At 36.5% G+C, this 23,112-nt stretch overlaps 2 protein-coding genes across 2 annotated transcripts in view; one reads left to right on the top strand and one right to left on the bottom strand.

The window, feature by feature from the left end:
- The window catches only part of LOC149210406 (uncharacterized), a 30,165-nt gene extending 18,107 nt beyond the window's left edge, over positions 1 to 12,058 (bottom strand). Inside the window, exon 1 of the mRNA XM_089394432.1 lies at positions 11,831 to 12,058. Coding sequence (XP_089250558.1) covers positions 11,831 to 11,878 — 48 coding nt within the window. The 5' untranslated portion in view covers positions 11,879 to 12,058. The remainder of the gene's footprint in view (positions 1 to 11,830) is intronic.
- On the top strand, positions 3,215 to 7,708 carry LOC149210407 (uncharacterized). The gene is made up of 3 exons (XM_089396714.1): positions 3,215 to 4,329; positions 4,505 to 5,553; positions 5,633 to 7,708. Exons 1-2 carry the CDS (start codon positions 3,643 to 3,645, stop codon positions 5,522 to 5,524), a joined length of 1,707 nt encoding a protein of 568 aa, XP_089252840.1. The 5' UTR covers positions 3,215 to 3,642; the 3' UTR covers positions 5,525 to 5,553; positions 5,633 to 7,708.
- Positions 12,059 to 23,112: the final 11,054 nt, after the last annotated feature.

The raw sequence follows: 23,112 nt of genomic DNA, 5'->3' as shown, positions 1-23,112 counted from the left end.
CATTGTCCCTTGCAATCCATCCCTTGTAGCTCCCTCCTTCTAGTTAGATCTCATATGGCTCAAACTCTTAATTTTTCTTGAGGCCCCTCATCCAGTCATAGACAGAGAGGCTGAAATATGGATCAATGGTGCCAACACAACATGAAACCAAGAACTAAGGTCGATATTGCAGCCCGTAAAGCCTCTCTCACCTTTCATAACATAATCCCTCTAGAGGTAAAAGAGAACATTAACCATTTGGAGGAGAAAACCACTGAAATTAGGAGGATTATCACCATAGAAGAGGTGGACGGACATTTCAAGTGAATTTCGAACCCGAGATTGACTAGATCTCGTGAAAATCCTTATAGTTGCACCATCAAGCTCACTTGGACCATGAAAACCATCATGGGTCTGGCTATGCAGGAGAATACTCAAGCAAGAAAAGCTTTGGAGGAGAAGTTGGATTTACTGGATGTGAAGTTCACAGTCTTTGTAGAATCGGTGCACCACAGGACTCGTTGCATTATGAACAACTCAAATGTCGTGCAATCAAGAATAAGGAAGGGGATGAATGCTTTGTCCTTAACCCTGACTAGGTGAAGCAAGATAGTGTTCTAGTTGGAGGGTCGCCAACAAAAACCCATCACTATTGGTGAGGATTATCCTAGCTCAGCTAAGTCCCATGTTTTGGAAATTTTGTTTCCTTTTTTGTATCTCTACCCAGTGGGCCTGTCATTTTAAATCCATTGATTGGGGTTTTGATAGTTAGTTGTATAGTCATTTCTTGGGCAGCTCCTCTCACTAGTGTTTTTCTTTCAAGTATCTACTTAATTCTAGTTTTCGGTCTGATAGCATAATGAGTTTAAGACAGTATAAAGTTTCAAAGGCTGAAATTTATTTTTTACAAATGGCGTGGCTTCCAGTTAGACCAACCATGGACAATATCTATGGATGTTTTTTTTAATTCTCGAATATGATATAACCTCTGACTTACTTAAACAAAAAAATTAATTAAATTTTTAAAAAATTAACCTACCAAACGAGAAATGTGATAAGAATAACCTATCATATTTGATAGATGATGAAATGGGATATTGGATATATAAGGGATATTGCTGAGTAGGATAAATAGTGTTTATAGTTTTAGATTATATTTTATAATTATCATTTTAATTATTATTTATTTGTATTTTATTTTTAGGTTTTTTTTAGTTTAAAACAATTGGTATTTAGGTTAGTTTTGTATTTGTATAGTACGGGGTTGATTTTGATAGTTAGTATTATTGATTTAGGGTTAATTCCAATTGTTATTATTATAATCTTATGTTTATATATGCCTCTTCTGTAAGTACATGGTGACTCAGGGGATTTGAACCTCAAATTTCCTCTTACGTAAGACTATTTTAATGGCAATCTTGAATTATATTGCAGGGTGGAAGCTTATATTTTATAATTATTTTTAAATAAATAAGATTTTATTATTATTATATTAGAAATAAATTTACAAATATAGTGTTTAGAGATAATTAAAAGATTAAGAGAAATAAAAATCTATTGTTAATTGTAATAAGTTATTTTAAGTAATTAGATTTTATAAAAGATAATTGTAACCCAGAAAAAAACATTCATCAAGATTATATACTAGTTTGACCTCCATGTACAAAAAGGACAAAACAAAGTAGTAAAAACTGACCCAAAAATAAAAACTATTTTATATGAGTTGTATAATTACAAGTATAGCACCTATATATATATAATAAATTGGGAGAAGCCCAACATTAAAGATGGTTACTTTGCATATATATTATAAGAAGGTGATTGGAAGGTATACAAACTCAACATCAATATCTTATCTAAGTGAATTTAAATAAAGTATGTACTCCACATCTAAGGAAATTTATGGAATTATAAAATTTAAGGAAATTTAAGGAAACATAAACAAAGGTTAAATTTCTAAAGTAGAGCTTGGCTACAAGACCCATAGATATGATGTACAAAATGTTTAAGGGATAATTATTAGCAATGCAAAGGACAACAAGGCTCCTAAAAAGGAGCAACGTCAATGTTTAAACACAACACACAACACCAACGATAAAACACTTTGGAGGTAAAACTAAAGAAGATCCATAAGAATGTATTGAAAGGAAAAAAAATGAGGCCTATGGGGGTTGAAAGCTCCAATCAGAAATTATGACCAAAACTTTGAAGAAAAAGTCAAATAACTTGGAAGAATATGGTTAAATTTTGAAACTAAAAAAGACTAGCTACAAAAACATAAAAATAGAAAACATTTACAATAACCATATAAATGATCCACAAAAAATCGGAATTAATTGAGAATCAAAACAAAAACTTAAAAAAAAAACAAGCAAACAAACAGTGATAAAATCTAGTAAAATTGAAAACTCCTAATAAAAAATATTACCAAAATTTAAAAATTACCAAATAACTTCTAATTACATTACTATTAAAAATCCGCACATCAAAAATCCACATAGGAAGTTCAAATTACCATGCAACAACAAATAAAAAAGAAAAAAATAGTAATCAATGCAAGCTCCTTTTCTACAGAATTCTGCAAACAACTTCTCTGCCCTTACACCTTTACACCTTTTCTGCCCCAAAAGGATGACAATTTCATCTCCTTCAACATCAACAATAGTCATAGAGTAAACCATTGAGGGATGGATCTGCCATTAACCCATTTAATACAATTGGTGGTTTCCCAGCAAAAAAAATTTAACTGAGGAACCACTTTATGCAATAGGGTCGACCGGGTTTTGAACTCTAATCTCGAAGAACCCCAACTTCAACGAAAAATAAGAAAAACCCCACTCTTCCCTGCATAACAAAAGCCATTGAAATCGATACAGAATCAAGCCTAAAGTTTCAAGAACCGCCAAAATTTTTATCCAATTTTATAGGCTAGAGTCATTTATAAGGTACCCCATTATTTAATGTTATTGGGTAAATTGAGGTAATCGGAGGAAAACTTGTGAAAAAATCTAAATTTGGTGGAGAGAAACTTGTTAGCCCCTCAAATTAAAATTAGGAGAAGGAATTCCAAGAGTTAATAACTTAAAATTAATAACTTACGTAATTTACATAAACAAGACTTACACTCGTAATAATTACGCCGTAAAGGGTTCTCTCTGAGATCAACTCCCCTCTCGGCTTACCTGTCATTTTGTAACCCACACGATTATATATGTTAAACGATTGCAACAATTTCAGCCGTTGATCGTTGATTCAAAAGGGTTGCCCAAACGGTTTGGCGTTTCATTTGGCATCGAATAGTTTCATCTTCTCGAAATATCAGGGGTTTGAGATAGGCGTACCGGATACGAGGCGTACTGTGTTTTGAAAAATTTTCTCCGTTAATTATTTTCTCTGAGTCTGAGTACTTGTAGCAGAAGGCATGAATTCGGCATGAATTCTCAAGGAAAGGGTTCGCTGGAATCGGTGGATTATGCATTCCTTGGTAGGATATTAGATTGGGCTGGGCTTTTCACGCAGGCAGGAATTCATAATCGGCGCTGCAAGCGGTGGATTATGCATTCCTCGGCAGGACATTAAATTGGGGACGATGTGTTATCTGGGCAAAATGCTTCAGATCCAGGGAAGACACCCAATTCTGAGCCAGGTGATATAGTATTACCAATGTTATCAGACACCAGTGATAATTTGAAGTCCTGTAGTGCTGTGGAGACAGAAATTGCCATGGGAGAGCAGTCTGGGGGTGCAGAGAATAATAATTTGGTAGTTGATCAGTCTGGGGGTGCACAGAATATTAATTTGGTAGTTGATCAGCGTGGGGGTGCAGAGAATATTAATTTGGTGGTTGATCAGTCTGGGGGTGCACAGAATATTAATTTGGTAGTTGATCAGCGTGGGGGTGCAGAGAATATTAATTTGGTGGTTGATCAGTCTGGGGGAGCAGAGAATATTAATTTGGTAGTTGATGGTCTTTCCAGGGATGACAGTTGTCCCTCTAGGCCTGATGGTTCAATTGTGTCTGCTTCATGGGAAGAGGAGGAAGGTTCCAAAGGTAGAGAAGTGCTGGTAGAGCAGGGATTGGAAGCTTATGTAGCCGTACATAGTTCTCCTTCAAGCTTCACCAATGATATGGACTCTCCTTCCTTACAAGGGGAATTAATTAGTGTTTATACTGTTAGAGACCTTGCACCTGAACAAAGTGGTATAGGGAATTCACTTTCTGAATTGGGAAAAGATGAAGATAGCATGCCATACAGAGATCCTAAATTGCAAGAGCAAGTACATGCTCTGGAGAGCACCGATGTTGAGCTTGCAATTCTTGAGTTTGATAATGCAAATGAATTAGAACAGGTAAATCTAAATTTTTCTGAAGGCTCTTAAGAGAGCCAAAAAGCTCATTTGGAGGACAAAGTTGCCGCAGGGGATGAAATAAACTCGTTTGCTGTTTTGATTTTCTTATATATTGGGCACTGAGGATGTCTTTATTCATTTATAAGCTCACCTTGTTTTGGTTAGGGTTTTGCAGGAAGTCAGGTCTCCAGTTCTGGACTTGAAAAATGATGAACATGGAGAGCTACGGGGAGCTGGACAGTGTAGTGAGGATATACCTGTTGCATTTTTAAAAAATTGCAGTTCACAGCCTTCTCATGTTGATACCCTACATCACTTCAAAGGTGACAAGAACAGGAATATGAGCATGGACGAGTCCTTTGTGGATGCGCTTGACCATCTGACGGAAAGTAGAAGTGCAAGTCTGGAAGAGTTTAGTTTTCTTCTGAAGGGTAATTTTCTTGAGAAGGAAGGTCAGTTATCAAAACTTTATGCATGCGGTGAAGAAGCTGAAAAACCCGCTTCACTACTTGTAGAACAAGAGCAATTGAGACAGATGGCTCATGACTTGGAACAGGAGAAATTAGAAATGGCAAATACCTCGGATGACTTGAGATCCCAGCTGCAAAGCAAAACCCTAGAAATTACACAGCAGAATCTTCATGATTCCATTGAACAGAAAGGTACACTTGCAGTTGCCAGTGATTCTGAGACAAAAGTGACTTACATTGAAGACTTGGAAAAAGCAACTGGTTTGTTGGAAGAGAAACCCCAGACATCTCAAACAGATGGGGAACATTTGACAAAGAATGGGAATCAATGTCCACTTGATTTTAAGACTCTGCGACAGAAATTAGAGGATCTTGAAGCAGATAAAGCAGCCGCTTTTTCTAAAATCAAGGAAGCTGAACAAAATGTACGAGTGGAATCAGTGGGTGAAATCAAAGAAGGTAAGGCTTGTCTTGAAGTTGAAGTTGAAAGATTTATCAAGAGAGCCAAGGACAGAGAAGAAAATTATATTGAAATGTTAGAAAAACTCAGAACTCAAGAACAAAGTCTCAACGATGAAAATCACAATCTTTTAACGAAGCTTGATGAGCATGCAAAGAATATGGCAAAGGAAAAACAAGAAAATCAGCTTGTAAGAAATGAATTGGCTGAATCAGAAATTTCAAATATTGATTTGCAGCTTGCTACTGCTGGAGTTTTACAGTAAAACAGCTTGCAAAATGTACAATCTTGCAGGTAATATTTGAATTCCATAGTTTAGAGATTTCAGAAATGCAGAATTCATTTGAAAAACTAAGGAGTTTCTGTGATGCAGGGGGAGAGAGATTCAGCTATACAACAACTTGCTATTATCCATGATCAGCTTAGAAAGTTGGTCCAGCAGCAAGAGAGGATGACTGAGCATAGTGAAGAGCTAGTTGATCGTCTGCGGCATGCAGAGTCCAGTGAAGTTGGAGAAGAAAACATGCAATCTATTGTGGCATTGGACATCCTGGTCGTTGACTGTAGCAAGTTCATGAAACATTTGCAGAAAGCATTGGATGAAAGATCACAGTTTGAACCCACTATAAGAGAACTTGAGTCTGTTTTGTTTTCAAAGGACCAAGATATTCAAGATATGAATGTTAAGTTAGTTGAGCTATCTCAGAAATGTGCCCAACTTGAAGAGATTAGTGGTAAGTGCACAGTACTGGATGAAAAATGCACTGAAATGGCTTTTCAAGCAGCCCAAAATGCAAATGAAAGAGATTCCTTACATTTAGAGGTAGATGCCCTTAGAAAATCTCTTTCAGAAAAGGAAACATTAATGAAAGCTTCTTCAGAATTTTATTCTGACTTGAAACACCAGTTTGACACTACCATAGAGAAGTTAATAGCTGCCAGCCTGCCATTGAGGAAGTCATTCAAGATGAGACTTTGGCATCTGTTCCTTGCTCGGAGAGAATGTCTTATCTGGAGACAAGCCTCCTTTTTCTTATTGAGGAGTATAAGGTAGCTTTTTCACAAGTGAACCTGGTTCATAAATGCTTACTTGAGCTTGCTTCTAATTATGGAAACTTGTTGGAAAAAAAACCGACACTTTCTTTGGATGTGTTCCTCAGAGAAGTCTTCAGTTACAAAGAAAAGGAAGTAGACCAGTTAAATGAAGAAGTAAACGTAATGAATTGAATTAAAACTCAGCATGAAGAAGAAATTAAGGAACTGAAGGACCGTTTATGTAAATTTGACGAGAATCTTAAAGAAATGAGCATGGATAACAGCAAAATGAGAACTGAGCTTGAGCAGACAGAAGCAAATTGTCATCAGTGAGAGAAAAGCTTATTCTGGCCATCGCTAAAGGAAAAGGATTGGTTCAGGAACGCAATACACTAAGACAATCATTAGTGGACAAGTCCAATGAGCTAGAAAAATGTTTGCAGGAATTGCAGAAGAAAAATGATACATTGCATGAAACTGAAATGAAAGCTTCTAAGCGTGTTAAAGCACTGGAATTAGAGCTAGAAGATATTCAGAATTCTGCAAGTGCTTTTCGGGAATCAGTTTCTAACAAGGACTCACTTCTTCAGAAAATTGAAAATGTCTTTGGGGAGATGAATTTGCCAGAGGCAATCCACTCCAAAGAAATAATTGATAAACTTGAGTGGCTTGCAAAATCATCTCTTGGAGTAAATAACACTATGTCTGAAACAAGTGTGGATGATGACAAAACTGGGAAGAGTCATCTTGAAGATCTAAAAGAAGAGTACGAGGAACTACAAAATAAATACCGTAGTGTAGTTGAGCAGTCAGATATACTGGAGAAGACTTTGTTGGAAAGGAACCATCTTATTCAAAGATGGGAACAAATCCTTGAGAATGTTGATATGCCAACATCTATGCGAAATACTGATCCAGAATTTCAAATTGAATGGCTCAGCAGAGCACTAACGCAGGCACAACAAGATGCAGCTTGTTTTAAGCATGAAATTGAGAATGCTCAAAGAATTGCTGCTTATCTGCCTTTGAAGTGGAGGACTCGAAGAGGAGAATAGAAAGCCTAGAGGAAAATGTCTTGAAAGTAAACTATGAAAAACAGGAATATGTGAAAAGCCTCGAGGAGCTTAATTCTAAATTTGAATCTCTAAACGAGCAAGAAGTTCAAGATGCATCCCGGAAAGAGAGTTTATGCAATGATCTTGTTGATCAACCTATGAGTGAGTCCCCTGTGGAATCAAGCATTGCTGATAGGAATTTAATTGCAGAAGACTGTATGAAGAGACTATTGGATATGGTTATTGAAACATTGAAAGATCAAGATCTACAGGAGTTATCTTTATTCTGCAATAATGGGGAGCATCTCGAAGGATGTATCAAGAAACTCATAGAAAAGCTAAATGAATTATCTGAAGAAGTTGAAAAGCTCAAGGAAAGTGGTGATGCAAAGATGATGGAGCTTCAGGGTCTTCAGGCTGCAATGACCACAAAAACTACAGAACTTGAGGAAATGACTAAAAATCAAGAAGAAGTCTATTTAGCAGTGGCATCACATAGAGTAGAGATAGAAAGTCATATACAACAAAATAGAATAATGGCTGAAGAGCTAGAGACAGTGAAAAAACAAAAGGATGCTTTACAGGTACAGCTTGAGGAGGCAGAAGAGAGATCATCAGTAATAAGGGAGAAACTGACTATGGCAGTGAAAAAAGGAAAAGGGTTAGCTCAACAACGAGAAAATTTGAAACAATCTCTGGATGAAAAAATAGTAGAACATGAGCAGCTAAAAACGGAGTTGCAATTACGTGACTCTATGATTAATGAACATAAGCAGAGAATCAACGAGTTGTCAAGTGAGCTGGAGCGCTTTGAAAGTCTAGAAACAGATGTATTTTCCTTAAAAAGTCATTGTGCCGAGCTAGAGAAGAAGTTACTTGATAGCAACAATACAAGACAGAGTATAATGAAGACATTAAATGTGCCCAACTTGAAGAGATTAGTGGTAAGTGCACAGTACTGGATGAAAAATGCACTGAAATGGCTTTTCAAGCAGCCCAAAATGAAAATGAAAGAGATTCCTTACATTTGGAGGTAGATTCCCTTAGAAAATCTCTTTCAGAAAAGGAAACATTAATGAAAGCTTCTTCAGAATTTTATTCTGACTTGAAACACCAGTTTGACACTACCATAGAGAAGTTAATAGCTGCCAGCCTGCCATTGAGGAAGTCATTCAAGATGAGAATTTGGCATCTGTTCCTTGCTCGGAGAGAATGTCTTATCTAGAGACAAGCCTCCTTTTTCTTATTGAGGAGTATAAGGTAGCTTTTTCACAAGTGAACCTGGTTCATAAATGCTTACTTGAGCTTGCTTCTAATTATGGAAACTTGTTGGAAAAAAAACCGACACTTTCTTTGGATGTGTTCCTCAGAGAAGTCTTCAGTTACAAAGAAAAGGAAGTAGACCAGTTAAATGAAGAAGTAAACGTAATGAATTGAATTAAAACTCAGCATGAAGAAGAAATTAAGGAACTGAAGGACCGTTTATGTAAATTTGACGAGAATCTTAAAGAAATGAGCATGGATAACAGCAAAATGAGAACTGAGCTTGAGCAGACAGAAAGCAAATTGTCATCAGTGAGAGAAAAGCTTAGTCTGGCCATCGCTAAAGGAAAAGGATTGGTTCAGGAACGCAATACACTAAGACAATCATTAGTGGACAAGTCCAATGAGCTAGAAAAATGTTTGCAGGAATTGCAGAAGAAAAATGATACATTGCATGAAACTGAAATGAAAGCTTCTAAGCGTGTTAAAGCACTGGAATTAGAACTAGAAGATATTCAGAATTCTGCAAGTGCTTTTCGGGAATCAGTTTCTAACAAGGACTCACTTCTTCAGAAAATTGAAAATGTCTTTGGGGAGATGAATTTGCCAGAGGCAATCCACTCCAAAGAAATAATTGATAAACTTGAGTGGCTTGCAAAATCATCTCTTGGAGTAAATAACACTATGTCTGAAACAAGTGTGGATGATGACAAAACTGGGAAGAGTCATCTTGAAGATCTAAAAGAAGAGTACGAGGAACTACAAAATAAATACCGTAGTGTAGTTGAGCAGTCAGATATACTGGAGAAGACTTTGTTGGAAAGGAACCATCTTATTCAAAGATGGGAACAAATCCTTGAGAATGTTGATATGCCAACATCTATGCGAAATACTGATCCAGAATTTCAAATTGAATGGCTCAGCAGAGCACTAACGCAGGCACAACAAGATGCAGCTTGTTTTAAGCATGAAATTGAGAATGCTCAAAGAATTGCTGCTTATCTGCCTTTGAAGTGGAGGACTCGAAGAGGAGAATAGAAAGCCTAGAGGAAAATGTCTTGAAAGTAAACTATGAAAAACAGGAATATGTGAAAAGCCTCGAGGAGCTTAATTCTAAATTTGAATCTCTAAACGAGCAAGCAGTTCAAGATGCATCCCGGAAAGAGAGTTTATGCAATGATCTTGTTGATCAACCTATGAGTGAGTCCCCTGTGGAATCAAGCATTGCTGATAGGAATTTAATTGCAAAAGACTGTATGAAGAGACTATTGGATATGGTTATTGAAACATTGAAAGATCAAGATCTACAGGAGTTATCTTTATTCTGCAATAATGGGGAGCATCTCGAAGGATGTATCAAGAAACTCATAGAAAAGCTAAATGAATTATCTGAAGAAGTTGAAAAGCTCAAGGAAAGTGGTGATGCAAAGATGATGGAGCTTCAGGGTCTTCAGGCTGCAATGACCACAAAAACTACAGAACTTGAGGAAATGACTAAAAATCAAGAAGAAGTCTATTTAGCAGTGGCATCACATAGAGTAGAGATAGAAAGTCATATACAACAAAATAGAATAATGGCTGAAGAGCTAGAGACAGTGAAAAAACAAAAGGATGCTTTACAGGTACAACTTGAGGAGGCAGAAGAGAGATCATCAGTAATAAGGGAGAAACTGACTACGGCAGTAAAAAAAGGAAAAGGGTTAGCTCAACAACGAGAAAATTTGAAACAATCTCTGGATGAAAAAATAGTAGAACATGAGCAGCTAAAAACGGAGTTGCAATTACGTGACTCTGTGATTAATGAACATAAGCAGAGAATCAGCGAGTTGTAAGTGAGCTGGAGCGCTTTGAAAGTCTAGAAACAGATGTATTTTCCTTAAAAAGTCATTGTGCCGAGCTAGAGAAGAAGTTACTTGATAGCAACAATACAAGAAGAAGTTACTTGATAGCAGCAATACAAGACAGAGTATAATGAAGACATTAAACACTATTGACTTTACAGATGAAGTTTTATACCAGGATCCGGTCAAGAAAATTGATTGGCTTGGTAAATCAGTGAATGAACTACAACAAAAGATAGGTTTTGCTGAACAAGAAGCTACAAAATTCAAAGGAGAAGCTAACATACTAGCCACTAAGTTGGATAAGGTTTTTGAAAGGGTGCACTCCCTTGAGAGTGAGCTAGCAGATGCAGAAAACAAAATCTCAGCACTTTCAAATGCAAAAAAGGCAGTAGAAACAGAAAGTGACCATGAGATACAAAAATCAAGGATGATCTGGCTGCACGCACTGAAGAGTTAAGAGAAGCTCATTCAAGGGCAGATGACCAGATTTCCAAATTGTTGAAACAACACGCTTAGTTGAAGCACTTAAAGGAAGAATATGGCTGCTTGCTCTCTCTTTTAGCACATGATTCTTCCAGGACGCAAGAGGTCTTGAGAAGTGTGGAGCTCTCTTTTCAAGATATATTAAGTCAACTTGATGCTTCAAAAGGGTTAGAGTTGCCTAGTATTGATCTTATGAGTGGATGGACTTATCCTAAAATTAAACAACCCAAGGAGGTAATGCCAGAGTGCCATTGACTGTCAGACCCTTGTATGCATTAAACTCTAATGTGCTAGACAAGCCAATAGATCACAGTTGTATCTTGACCTCTTATGAAATCTCTGAGGTCGAGTAAATAAAAACCAAAAATGTAGCAAGTAAGAGAAACTTGGAAGTAAAGAAGAACTTGGGGTCAGCAACTTAGTCCCGTTAACCCTCCACACTATCCATGACTGCAAGAAAAGTAGAGTAATGAGAAAGCAGGGTAATTTAACCTGCACCAGAAGTCGAGTAGGTTTAGACAAAGAATAACCAGTGTGCTCTGAGTATTGTAATAAAAATAAGAAATTCCCTGGGACTACATGTTCATGTCGATGGTTGCAACTGGAAACATACCAACAGAATTGAGAAAGGCTCAGAACAACTAACCCAGAACCCATAAAATAGATAGAAACAAATCGACCTAGAAGTGGGTTAACCTGTTCCAAGCATTTTGTAGGCACAGGATTGAATCCTAAGACAACATTCTCCATGGAAGCTTCTAGATCTAGGTTACTTGCGAAAAGAAGCAGAGAAATTAGACTTGAAAACCATCTTTGAAAATGCCTTCAGACCTCTGAACTCTCTTACCGCAAAGACAAGTAACATTGCAAGGGGAAAATCACAAAATTTACCTGGTATGCCTGGTTGAGAAGACGACGTGGGTTGTTGAGCCATATCATCGGGTTGGGCGGAGTGCAAATGACAGATTCCTAGGAAAACGAAGTGGGTGGTTACCTAATTCGTTTGGAAAAAGCAAACGTTGTTGGATCCAACCCTAATCAAATTGATAGTGGAAACATTTACAAGTGTCCCAGCATGGGATTTGGGACAGTACGCTCAGGTGTAGCTAGCTTGGCACCCACTCTGACCTTGTCTCGTAGTACCATAGTTAATGATACCATTTAAATTACATTAAGAATGGTGTACCTATATATGTTGGCAGCGCCCTGGAGGAAAACAAATTTTATAAGATATGTATAAGCACGTAATAGATATATTAATGAAGTTTGGTTATTGCAGTTAGTTGTTATTTATGTTTTTTATTTATTGTTGTGGTAAACATGTTACAAGTGGTATCCCAACAAAGTTACAAGTTGAAGTTGAGGCTTGTATAGGCACCAAATCAAAAATTATAATAACAAAATAAAATTTATGTGTGATTCATAGAGAGAAAGAAAGAGAGGAGAAGGACTAGGTGTCATGTGAAGAGGTGTGGAAACTAGCCCATTGGGATAACCAAGGGATGAGTCCAAACTTCATATGACAACCAACCCAAAAATGTGGGTCCAGTTAGGGGAAAACAATCGGAATGTGAATGCACTACTACTGGAAACAGTGCAACAATTACGAGTAGAAATGACCAATCTCCGAGCTGATAATGAAAGGTTGAGATTAGAACATGAAAGAATCATAAAAAGTTTGTCAGACCAACAGAACCAAAGGAACCCAAACCCAAGTGTTGATAATGGACATAGACCGAAAATGAATCATCAAGGGGAGGAACAACATGAGGTCAAAGGAAGTCAAATGAATAATGAAGAGGAGTCTGAAAATGTATCTGATGGAAAAACCAAGAAACAGAAGGTAGAGTTGCATGGGGAGTTCAAGAAAATAAAACCCCCAACATTTGACGGGGAGGCTGAGGAAGCTGCAGAGGCATGACTGATTAATACGAACAAGTATTTTCAGATATATGAGTATGATGATAATTTGAAGGCTCGATTAGCTATATATCAACTGCAGAATAAAGCCACATTGTGGTGGGAGGAGGTAAAAGAAATTAGGCAGATTGATGAGCAGGAAGTAACGTGGGACAAATTTCAAAAGAATTTTAAGAATAAATATCTAACATAATGTTTTTATGACGAGAAAGTGAAATAATTCCATGATCTGAGACTGGGTCAGCAAACCATGGATGAATTTATAACTAAATTCACCTCGTTGTTGAGATACATACCCTACATTAGGGAAGAGAAGGCTAAGGTGCAGCATTTTATTAGTAGTCTATCGGTGTTCATGAAGGAGAGATTGGAATTTGACAATCCGAAAACGATGGACGAGGCAACTCGGAAAGATAGGATTTGTTATCAACAAACAAAGTTGAAAAATGACAGCAGTAAAAGTTGGGTACAGAGGAAAGGACACAAGAGCATGAAAAGTATGAAAGGAAATAAGATGTTTAGCAACAAAAACTCCACAAAAAGACCCTTTAATAAAATTCTGGAAAAGAATCAATAGAAGACTTGTATTCCTAATGAGTCCCGACAAATGGAAGCATACAGCAAGCTTGATCCAAATCAGGTTTCAAAACCCCCACTGCAGTGTTGGGGTTGCAAAGAACCTCACTACTAAAAAAATTGTCCTCGTCGAGGAAGACCGGAGCAAACTGCAAATATTCAAGAGGTTTCTACAGTTGGAGAGATAGCAAGGAACATTCCATGAATTAATGCAGCGTTGGAGGATCACCAAGTTGAATATCAACCAACAATGGCTGAATTCAAAGGTAAATTAGTCAACCATTATGTTTCTGTTTTAATAGATCTTGGTGAAAGATTAAGTTACATTAGTCCTAAGATAGTTGAATCCTATCATTTACAAAGTGTTAAGTTTAATAACGCTTGGCTGGTACAATTAGCTACTAGAACAAAACGAAAAGTAACCTCTAAGGTAGAGGAGTGTGTGATAAGAATTGGTGACCAGTGGATTAAGGAAACATTTTATGTGTTGCTATTAGGATCGTATGATGTATTGATCGGCATGGACTAGTTGGAGAAACATTGGTCTGTGGTGAACTGCAAAGAAAAGACCATCAGCTTCCTCAATGAAGAGGGAAATAGACAACAAATCCAGGGCATTAAGAAAGGAATTAGACTATGTCTAATCACAACAAATCAACTGAGCAAATGCATGAGGAAAGGCTATGAAATATACATTGTGCAAGTTGGATACACCAATTCGAAGGACAAGCTTTCTGCACTGGAAGGTATACCAGTGGTGCAGGAATTCAGTGATGTTTTTCTAGAAGAAATTTTGGGGCTACCACCCAAGCGAAATATTGATTTTACAATAGAATTGATACCTGAAGCATCCCCTGTGTCAGAAACTCCTTACATATGAGTGTTCCAGAATCGACGGAGTTGAAATTACAGTTGCAAGAATTGTTGGACAAAAGATACATATGCCCTAGTGTTTCACCATGGGGTGCCCCAATATTGTTTGTAGGGAAAACGGACGACACGTTATGATTATGTATCGATTATAGGCAGTTAAATAAATTGACCGTTAAAAACAGATATCCCTTACCCCGAATTGATGATCTATTCGATCAGGTAAAGGGAGCAAAGGTATTCTCAAAAATAGATTTGTGCTTAGGTTATCATCAGATAAGAATAAAAGAAGAAGTTATCGACAAAACTGCATTTAGAACTCGTTATGGCCATTATGAGTTTATTGTGCTCCCGTTTGGCTTAACTAACGCCCCTGCAACATTTATGAGTTTGATGAATGAAATTTTCCATCCATATTTGGACAAGTTCATCCTAGTTTTCATAGATGATATTTTGATTTATTCAAAAAGTGTAGAAGAGCACAAAGAATACCTCAAGATAGTGCTGCAAACACTGACAGAAAAACAACTTTATGCTAAATTCAACAAGTGTGATTTCTTTAAAGACCAGATTCAATATCTGGGGCATGTAATTTATTCTGAAGGGTTAGTAGTAGATCTAGAGAAAATCAGAACTATCATGGAATGGTCAGTACACATAAATGTATTAGACATTATATCGTTTATGGGATTAGTTAGGTACTACCATCATTTTATATAAGGGTTTTCATGAATTTCTTATCCAATCACTTCTTTACAAAAGTGTTATAGCTCCAAATCTCACTCTTGATGTTTATGATGCTGCACTCATGGCCTAGGGAAACCCCTCCTTCCAGACCTGGTCCAAATACTTAAAAAAATAGTGTTTTACTCCCTATACGTGATATTGCCCTGAGATAAACGTGTGTGTACGTGGGTCTGTGTATACCCAACCCGCGTATATGTCTTGAAACACTTAAAAAAATTAAATCTCCTTAATTTCGAGCGGAGATCACAGGTTTTACTTGTTGATTACCTATTAGTTCCCGTGGCCCAACTGTTCCCAATGAATTCCTAACTAAAAAACTACTTTGGGAGAAGTATAAAAAGGCTTCAATGGGAAGGCCTAAAGGAGAAGAGAATAGAGAGAAAAATCACTCTACTGAGATTATCCCTGATCAGGTCTGAGGATCCTTGTGCTTCTAGCACTTCCCCCATTACAGGAAACCCTTGTTTCCTTGAGTTACGATGTCTTTTCACTAGTTGAGATATCCTTGTGTGAGTCATGGAAGGAGCTTTTTGAAGACTTGGGATTGGACGGATCTGGAGGACAGTTCCGCTTGGATCCAACGAGAGGAAGATTCAGGTGATATCATTCCTTACTTTGTTTTAGTTATCCGCAATAAAGAAACACATGTCTTATTCCTGAAATCAATCTTCTTCATGCTTATGATGTTGTCGTTATGGTTTGCATATAAATCATTGTTTCAATTGTATAACTAACTACCTTTCAATATGTTATGAAGTTGGTTTCTATATGATGCTTGGTCCATATACTGCTATGCTTCTTTGAATTGATTGTTTTGCAGGTTTAAGGATCGAAAGGAACTCCAATAGGGTTTGAACCTTGGCTGGATCTACCCGAATGAAGGAGCCCCAGGTGCACCTCTCTTCGCCTAGTTTGCTTATTTTAGTATCATGGTTGTGTGGAATGCTTGTTCTTTACTGTAGATAACCCCCGCTCTGCTAGGGTATTGACCCAAAACCCTAGGGGACTTTGTCCCTCAACAAAAAGAAGGGAAGGGCATTTAAGTGGACAATAGAGTGTGAGCATAGCTTTGAATAATTAAAGCACACACTGAGCACAACTATGGTATTGAAGATTGTTGATCCAAGGAAAGAATTTGTGATCTGTACGAATGCTTTCCAGGAAGGTGTTGGGGGAGTTTTAATGCAAAGACGATAGAGTGGTGGCTTATGAGTCACGCAAACTAAAGGAGCATGAGCATCGATACTCCGCCTATGATTTGGAAGATTTGGAACTAACGACAGTGGTGCATGCACTCAAAATGTGGCGACATTACTCGTTGGGGAAGAAATTTATGTTAATGATAGATCATAATAGTTTAACAAATTTCTTTAGACAACCCACTTTAAATGCTCGACAAGAAGATAGACTGCATTTTTAAGTGAGTTTGATTTTGATATTAGACATCTGAAGGGAAAAGAAAACTGAGTGGTGGATGCCCTCAATAGGAAGTTGCAGTGTATTTAGGAAATGAAATATAGTCAAGTAAAACCTAAATTTGCAGAACAAATTAAGGAAGTATCAAACCAAAACCCAGAATATGTGTCTTTATGGCAACAGAGAAAACAGGATTGAGATGAAAGAAAACAGACTGATTTTGGTATTAATAATGAAAATTTGTTGACATTTAAAGGCAAGAATTATGTACTAAACCAAATAGCCATTAAGAAATTACTTTTGGATGAATTACATCGAAATCCTTATGCTGCACATCTAGGTTATCAAAAATGATTTTCTGCCATTAAAGGGAATTATTTCTGGCCCGGAATGTGGAAAGATAATATGGAATATTTGGCTAGGTTCTTAGAATGCCAACAAGTGAAAGTGAAACATCGACGTCCGACAGGTTTTCTTGTTAGGTCCCTATACTACTAGTGTAACCCCTTATTGCTATTAGTACAACCCCCTTATTATATTGTTGTACCCATGTAGTCCCCATATTGTTATTATTATGCCCCATAGAAGCCCACTATTGTTATTATTGTGCCTTTACATTATTATTGTTGTGTCGACTCTGATTATATTATGACCCCTTATAATCCTATATAGAAAGGAGGTCTTGTCATTTGTATCATCCAAGAATTGTTCATTTGTGTAATGTAAAGGAGGTTGCCCCCTCGAAGAGGCTGAATTTTAAGGCATTGATCTATCTTTTCTATCTTTTTGTGACCTGGTTTCCTAACATTTGGTATCAGAGCTGATTATCTTTCCCGGTTTCCCTACAATACCCCTTAATTCAACTTCATTTTCTTCCGCACAAAATTCCATGAAAAGTTCTTGAAAATTAAAAGCCTTTTGGCCTTACCAATGCACCTTCTACATTTCAAGGTTTGATGAATTCCATTTTCAAACCCTTCCTTAGAAAATTTGTGTTAGTATTTTTTGATGATATACTAATCTACAACAAGTCTTGGAAGGATCATGTTGAACATGTTGACAGGGTGCTCAAACTATTGGAGGAGAAACAATTATATGCAAAAAGCTCCAAATGTTTCTTTGGAGTACAAGAGGTGGAATATCTGGGTCACAATGTATCTCATGAAGGTGTTAAGGTAGACCCTAGCAAAATTAAAGCCATTAAGGAATGGAAAATCCCCACATCCATAAAGCATCTGTGAGGATTTCTCAGGTTGACCGGGTATTATCGCAAGTTTGTTAAGAATTATGGGAGAATAGCAGCACCTCTAACAACATTATTGAAGAAATATGCATTTTCATGGACTTCAGAAGCAACAAAGGCCTGTGGGTGGTTAATATGACTAGGGGTTGGTCCACGCTACTCTTCTCCGTCCGTGTGAAGGTTTTATGGCAATGCACAAGACTGGGGGTCGGGGCTCACCGCGCGGCCCCTCTCCCAACGTGCCATAACTTAGCCCTTAAATGTATGTGGCAACATATATAGGTTAAGACCTATCGTGCAAGATAGTTGGTAAGGCTCAGACTTTGTAAGTGGCAGGTCACCCGTTTGAACTCTGCTGAGGCCATCCGACCCTTATGAATTCTTTTGGCCAGTGTGGAGGCGTCATGGGGCGCCTCTAGTTGGGCCAAGTGGAAGCCTCCCATTAGGCCACCAAAACAAAATTCGACCAATGAAAATGTGCCAACCTGCACCTATATGAGGCCGTCACTTGGCAAGTTGTGATTGGTCGATCGTACGCCCAATAGGCATGCTGAGCAAAATTTTGATCTCCGTATCAGCAACGTTTCTACTACTAACCTGCGTCTTATGCAAAAAGCAATTGATAGCAAAATAATCCTCATGAGAATAATTATAGAGTAGTATAATATAAAGTTACTATAATAAAAAATCTTGAAACATAAATAGTGTTAAAAAAATTAGGTCTCATATGGTTTATATTATATTAAAAGAATTAGTCTCATATGATTTGGGTAAATCACTTCACTACACATAAGATACAAAATTGTGAGAAAGAAAACAAAGGTTTAACTTGTTTACTTATTGTTTTCTTTGTCATTTTGTTGTGCCCCAAGGCTAACTGAATTTGTTCATGTACAATACATACCATGTGTTATATTTTTTATATTAAATAGTTAAGAATGAATTGACAATATGTTATATTTTTACCTAAATTGACTTAAAACTTTAAGTATCACTATCTATATATAAAAAAGAGAGTAAAATATAATACTATACAATACAGAAATAAAATATAATACTATACAATATACAATATAATTAATATAAATTCAATATTATTTAATGATTATAAATATGTAATTAATGCAAATTGAATATATATAATAATTATAATTTTTTTTATTATTTTATTAAAAAATTTCAATATTATTAATTATTATATTATTTTTAAATATTTTATTTAAAAAAAAACTAATAATAATTATAATATTTTATTATTTAAAACACAAACCTATTTCATCAAAATTTTAAGAAATATTATTTTTAAATCTCAATAATTAACTCTTAATAAACTCTGAATTAACTTTATTATTAATAAAAAATTAAGTTATTTTTCACATTCCACTTAGTATTAAACCAATTCCTTTCGGTTCACACAATAATAATTTAGTTGTTATAACTTACTAAGATTGGTAACACAACCATCTACCAGGTTTCCTCGAAAACAGTCAAATAAACAAAGGTGTTAATCATTGTCATTAAAAGCTACAACTATAACTATTATTTGTAAGTCATAAGGGTTAGATAAAATAGAAATGAGAAATGTAATATATATTTTTAAATTTTAGTAATTTACATAGTATAATATATTATATAATTTTAAAATTAAATTAAAATATAATAATTTTTATATTTAAAAATATCTTGAAATTTATTTTGATAAAAGGCTTTTTTAAAAATATAATTGAAAAAAACCACCATCATTTTACAAAAATAAAAACCAATAAAGAAAAATTAAGATATTGGTATTGTAAATAGAAAAAAAGAAACCCTAAATGTGAAAAAGTGATCTCTCTGAGCATAGTGCTGTACAGATATTACGACGTGAGTACCATTGTGGCGAAAATGGAGTGGTTGGCTTTGGCGTATGGAAAAGATCTTACTGCCACTTCTATGTTATTTACGTGGCCCTTACTACAATGGCCCAAGTATGACAAATTTGACCTTAGATTTATAATTTTTTTGAGTTTAGACTAGGGTGATTCATATTGTTTAGAAGAGATTTTTTTTTAAATGAGAGATTACACTTAATAATTCTTTTTGAGCTAATGTTTTGAATAGTTAATATTTTTTTTTTTTTTTTTTCCAATTAAAATCACCAGGGATAAGTAAAGGGGGTTTTTAGAAAGTTTTTTTTTGGTTATTAATTTATTTAATACCCTAGGGACAAGAATGCTATTCTATTTTATTTTTATTAAATATTAAAAAATAAAAATAAAAAATTATTAACTATTTAAAATTATTAATTTTTCTAACCCTTGAATTCTCTAATATTAAAAACTTTTTAACTATTAATTGAAAATTGATTTATTTTATAATTAATTTATGTTAATATATATTTATATGTCCCGTTAACTTATAATTTGATCAAAATATATTTAACTATTCTTAGATTACTTTTATAACTAACTAATATTTATATATTATAGCTTTATAACTAACAATTTTAGATTAATTTATTTCTATTTTTTTTTTAATATATATTAATTTAAAATTAATTAAAATTAATTTATTTCAATATATATTTATAAATATATGTCCTTTTTACTTATATTTTGATTAAAAATATAATTTAACTATTTATAGATTACTCTATGACTAACTAATATTTATAATAGCTGGGATAACTAACAATTTTAGATTAATTTATTTTATGACTTACTTATTCAAATTTACTTATTCTAATATATATTTATAATTATAAAATAATCTATTTCGTATTTTAATAAGAATTTTTACTTATTTAATAAAGTTTTTAACCCTTATCTAAGTCAACTAGCTGTTTCCTGGTCAAATCTAGTCATTGTCATTATAGCCGTTACCTGGTCTAGAATGTTCTGCTATTTATTTCATATGAAAAGCGAGATCTGTTTATTCAGCTTGTCCTGACGATGTGTTAGGCCCCTATACTACTAGTGTAACCCCTTATTGTTATTAGTACAACCCACTTATTATATTGATGTACCCATGTAGTGCCCATATTGTTATTACTGTGCCCCATAGAATCCCTCTATTGTTATTTTTGTGGCTTTATATTATTATTGTTAGGTCGGCTGGGTTATATTGTGACTCCTTAGACTCCTATATATAGAAAGGAGGTTTTGTCATTTGAATCATCCAAGAATTGCTCATTTATGTAATGTAAAGGAGGTTGCCCCCTCGAAGAGGTTGAATTCTAAGGCGTTGATCTATCTTTTCTATCTTTTTCTTGAGCTGGTTTCATAACATTTGGTATCAGAGCTTTGGATTCTAGGGTTTCGCTGCTCCAAACAGGTCATCGTGGCATTTTCGCTATAACTTTTTTTCTGCGACGTTTCAGAAGCTAAAAAAAAAACCCATTTGAGAAGAAATCGCGCTGAATCTCGTGATCCGGATTTAAACAGGAACGCAACAAATTACAGAGATAACCATATACACAAAGATGCAACGGAAATAATACTTCATTTCATTAATGGAAAATACTGAAATATGCTTACAACCAGAAATGGAAATAAACCAGCTAGGGCGATGGTAGCTTATCTCTGAGAAGAGATGTGGTGGCTACATGCCTCTGAACTCTGTTACAATGAAGCTCGAAGGCCTATTTCTTGTTGAGAAACCATGGAAAACCCTTAACATTCCAAAACCTAACCCTAGGAGATGAAACGCCAAACTGTGGGCCCCGTTTGGGTAAATTGGTACATCAACTTCCCGGGGTTGTAACTTTAGCATATGATCTTCGTTTGATGCGTACAATAGCTCGTTAGAAAGATCTATCCGAGCACTACCACTTTGGGAAGCGCAACATCGGTCCATGGACCCATGTTGCCCCCAGATTTCCAAAAAAACGTCGTTTAGGGCCTCAAAACGGCTCCAGAAGTTCAGGACCTGAAAAACTGCTAAAAATAGTAAGTTGTGCTACAATTAAGGAAACTGAAAATGCTGAGAGAAACAATGGTGGGGGTCCAGGTGGACTTGGCAGGTGGCCACCAATATCCACCTGGATCATTCCTCCCCCCTTAGGAAGCAATGGTCCCCATTGCGTTGAGTTCCTCCATGAGATGAGGAAACTTTTGCTGAACTTGTTCCCTGGTGAGCCACTTGCCCTGCTGAAGGAGTTGGCCTGCTTTGACAACTCGATACAGTTGGATATTCTGTTGGCGAGTGTTCTTGATCTGTGTGTCCATGATCCGATCAGTTGCAACTTGTTCCATGCAATCTGGATTTAATTCTGTGGGTTTGAGCTGTTCTGCAATGTCAGATGTGTCTAGCAATGGTGGAAAGTATGGCCGAAGGCGGTCCACATTGAAAACTGGGTGCAAGCCAAGGAATGGGGGAATGATGAGCTCAAATGCATTATCTCCCATAGCCTTAGTAATGGTGTAAGGACCATATTGGAGTGGTCTCAATTTCCGATAGGCTCCAGTAAGGTGTTCCTTTTGCAAATGCAACCAGACTTTGTCACCCACCTGAAACTTGTGTGGCACCCGATGTTGATCATGTCGCTGCTTGTACTTGGCATTTGATTTCTCAAGAATGTCATGGACCTGTTGGCAAATATGTTGGATGCGCTCAATGAAGCTGGTGGCCTTATCTGTTTCGGACTGGACATGAGCTGAATTTATGTGAGTAGCTGTGGCATGGCCACATCAATGGGGCATAGTGGCTGGAATCCCAAACCCACCTGAAAAGGGCTATGGCCTGGAGCTATGAAGAGCTCGGTTGTAGCTGTGCTGAACATAGGGGAGGCTCTCGTCCCATGTGCGTGGATGCTTTGAGTTATACATGCGCAGAATGTGCACAATCATTCTATTGACAACCTTTGTCTGGCCATCAGTTTGAGGATGGAAGGCTGTGGACTTCGTGAGTTTGGTGTCCAGCATTGACCAGAGACTGGACCAAAATGTGCTGAGAAACCGACTGTCCCGATCTGAGATGATAGACTGTGGGATCCCAAAGTGCACCCACACTCGTTCAAAGAAGAGTTTAGCAGTGGCTTCTGCTGTGATATTCTTCTTGCAGGCCGCCATAATGGCCATCTTCGAGAACCTGTCGACGACCACAAAAACACAGTCATTTCCATGCTTAGTGGAAGGAAGGCCTGACATGTAATCCATGGAGATGGATTCCCAAGGTCGACTAGGGGTAGGCAACGGGGTATAGAGGTCGTGCTTCTTAATGGTCGGTTTGGCAATGGCACAGGCAGTACATGATCTGATGTACTTTCCAACATCCTGTCGAAGATTCGGCCAATAGAAATAATTTTGCAGTACTGCCACTGTTTTCTCGACCCCGAAATGCCCAACAGCCCGACTGTAGTGTGCTTCCCAAATCATCTTGGCACGCTCGCTTGAAGGAACACAAAGGTGACCCAGGTGGCATA

The sequence above is a fragment of the Pinus tabuliformis genome, chromosome 1_2, assembly GCF_031772625.1.
Source record: "Pinus tabuliformis cultivar Carrire ecotype Pingquan chromosome 1_2, CPIR1, whole genome shotgun sequence".
Taxonomy (NCBI): Eukaryota; Viridiplantae; Streptophyta; class Pinopsida; order Pinales; family Pinaceae; genus Pinus; species Pinus tabuliformis.
Note: the sequence above shows the minus strand (reverse complement) of the source record. Positions and strands in the feature narration are given on the sequence as shown.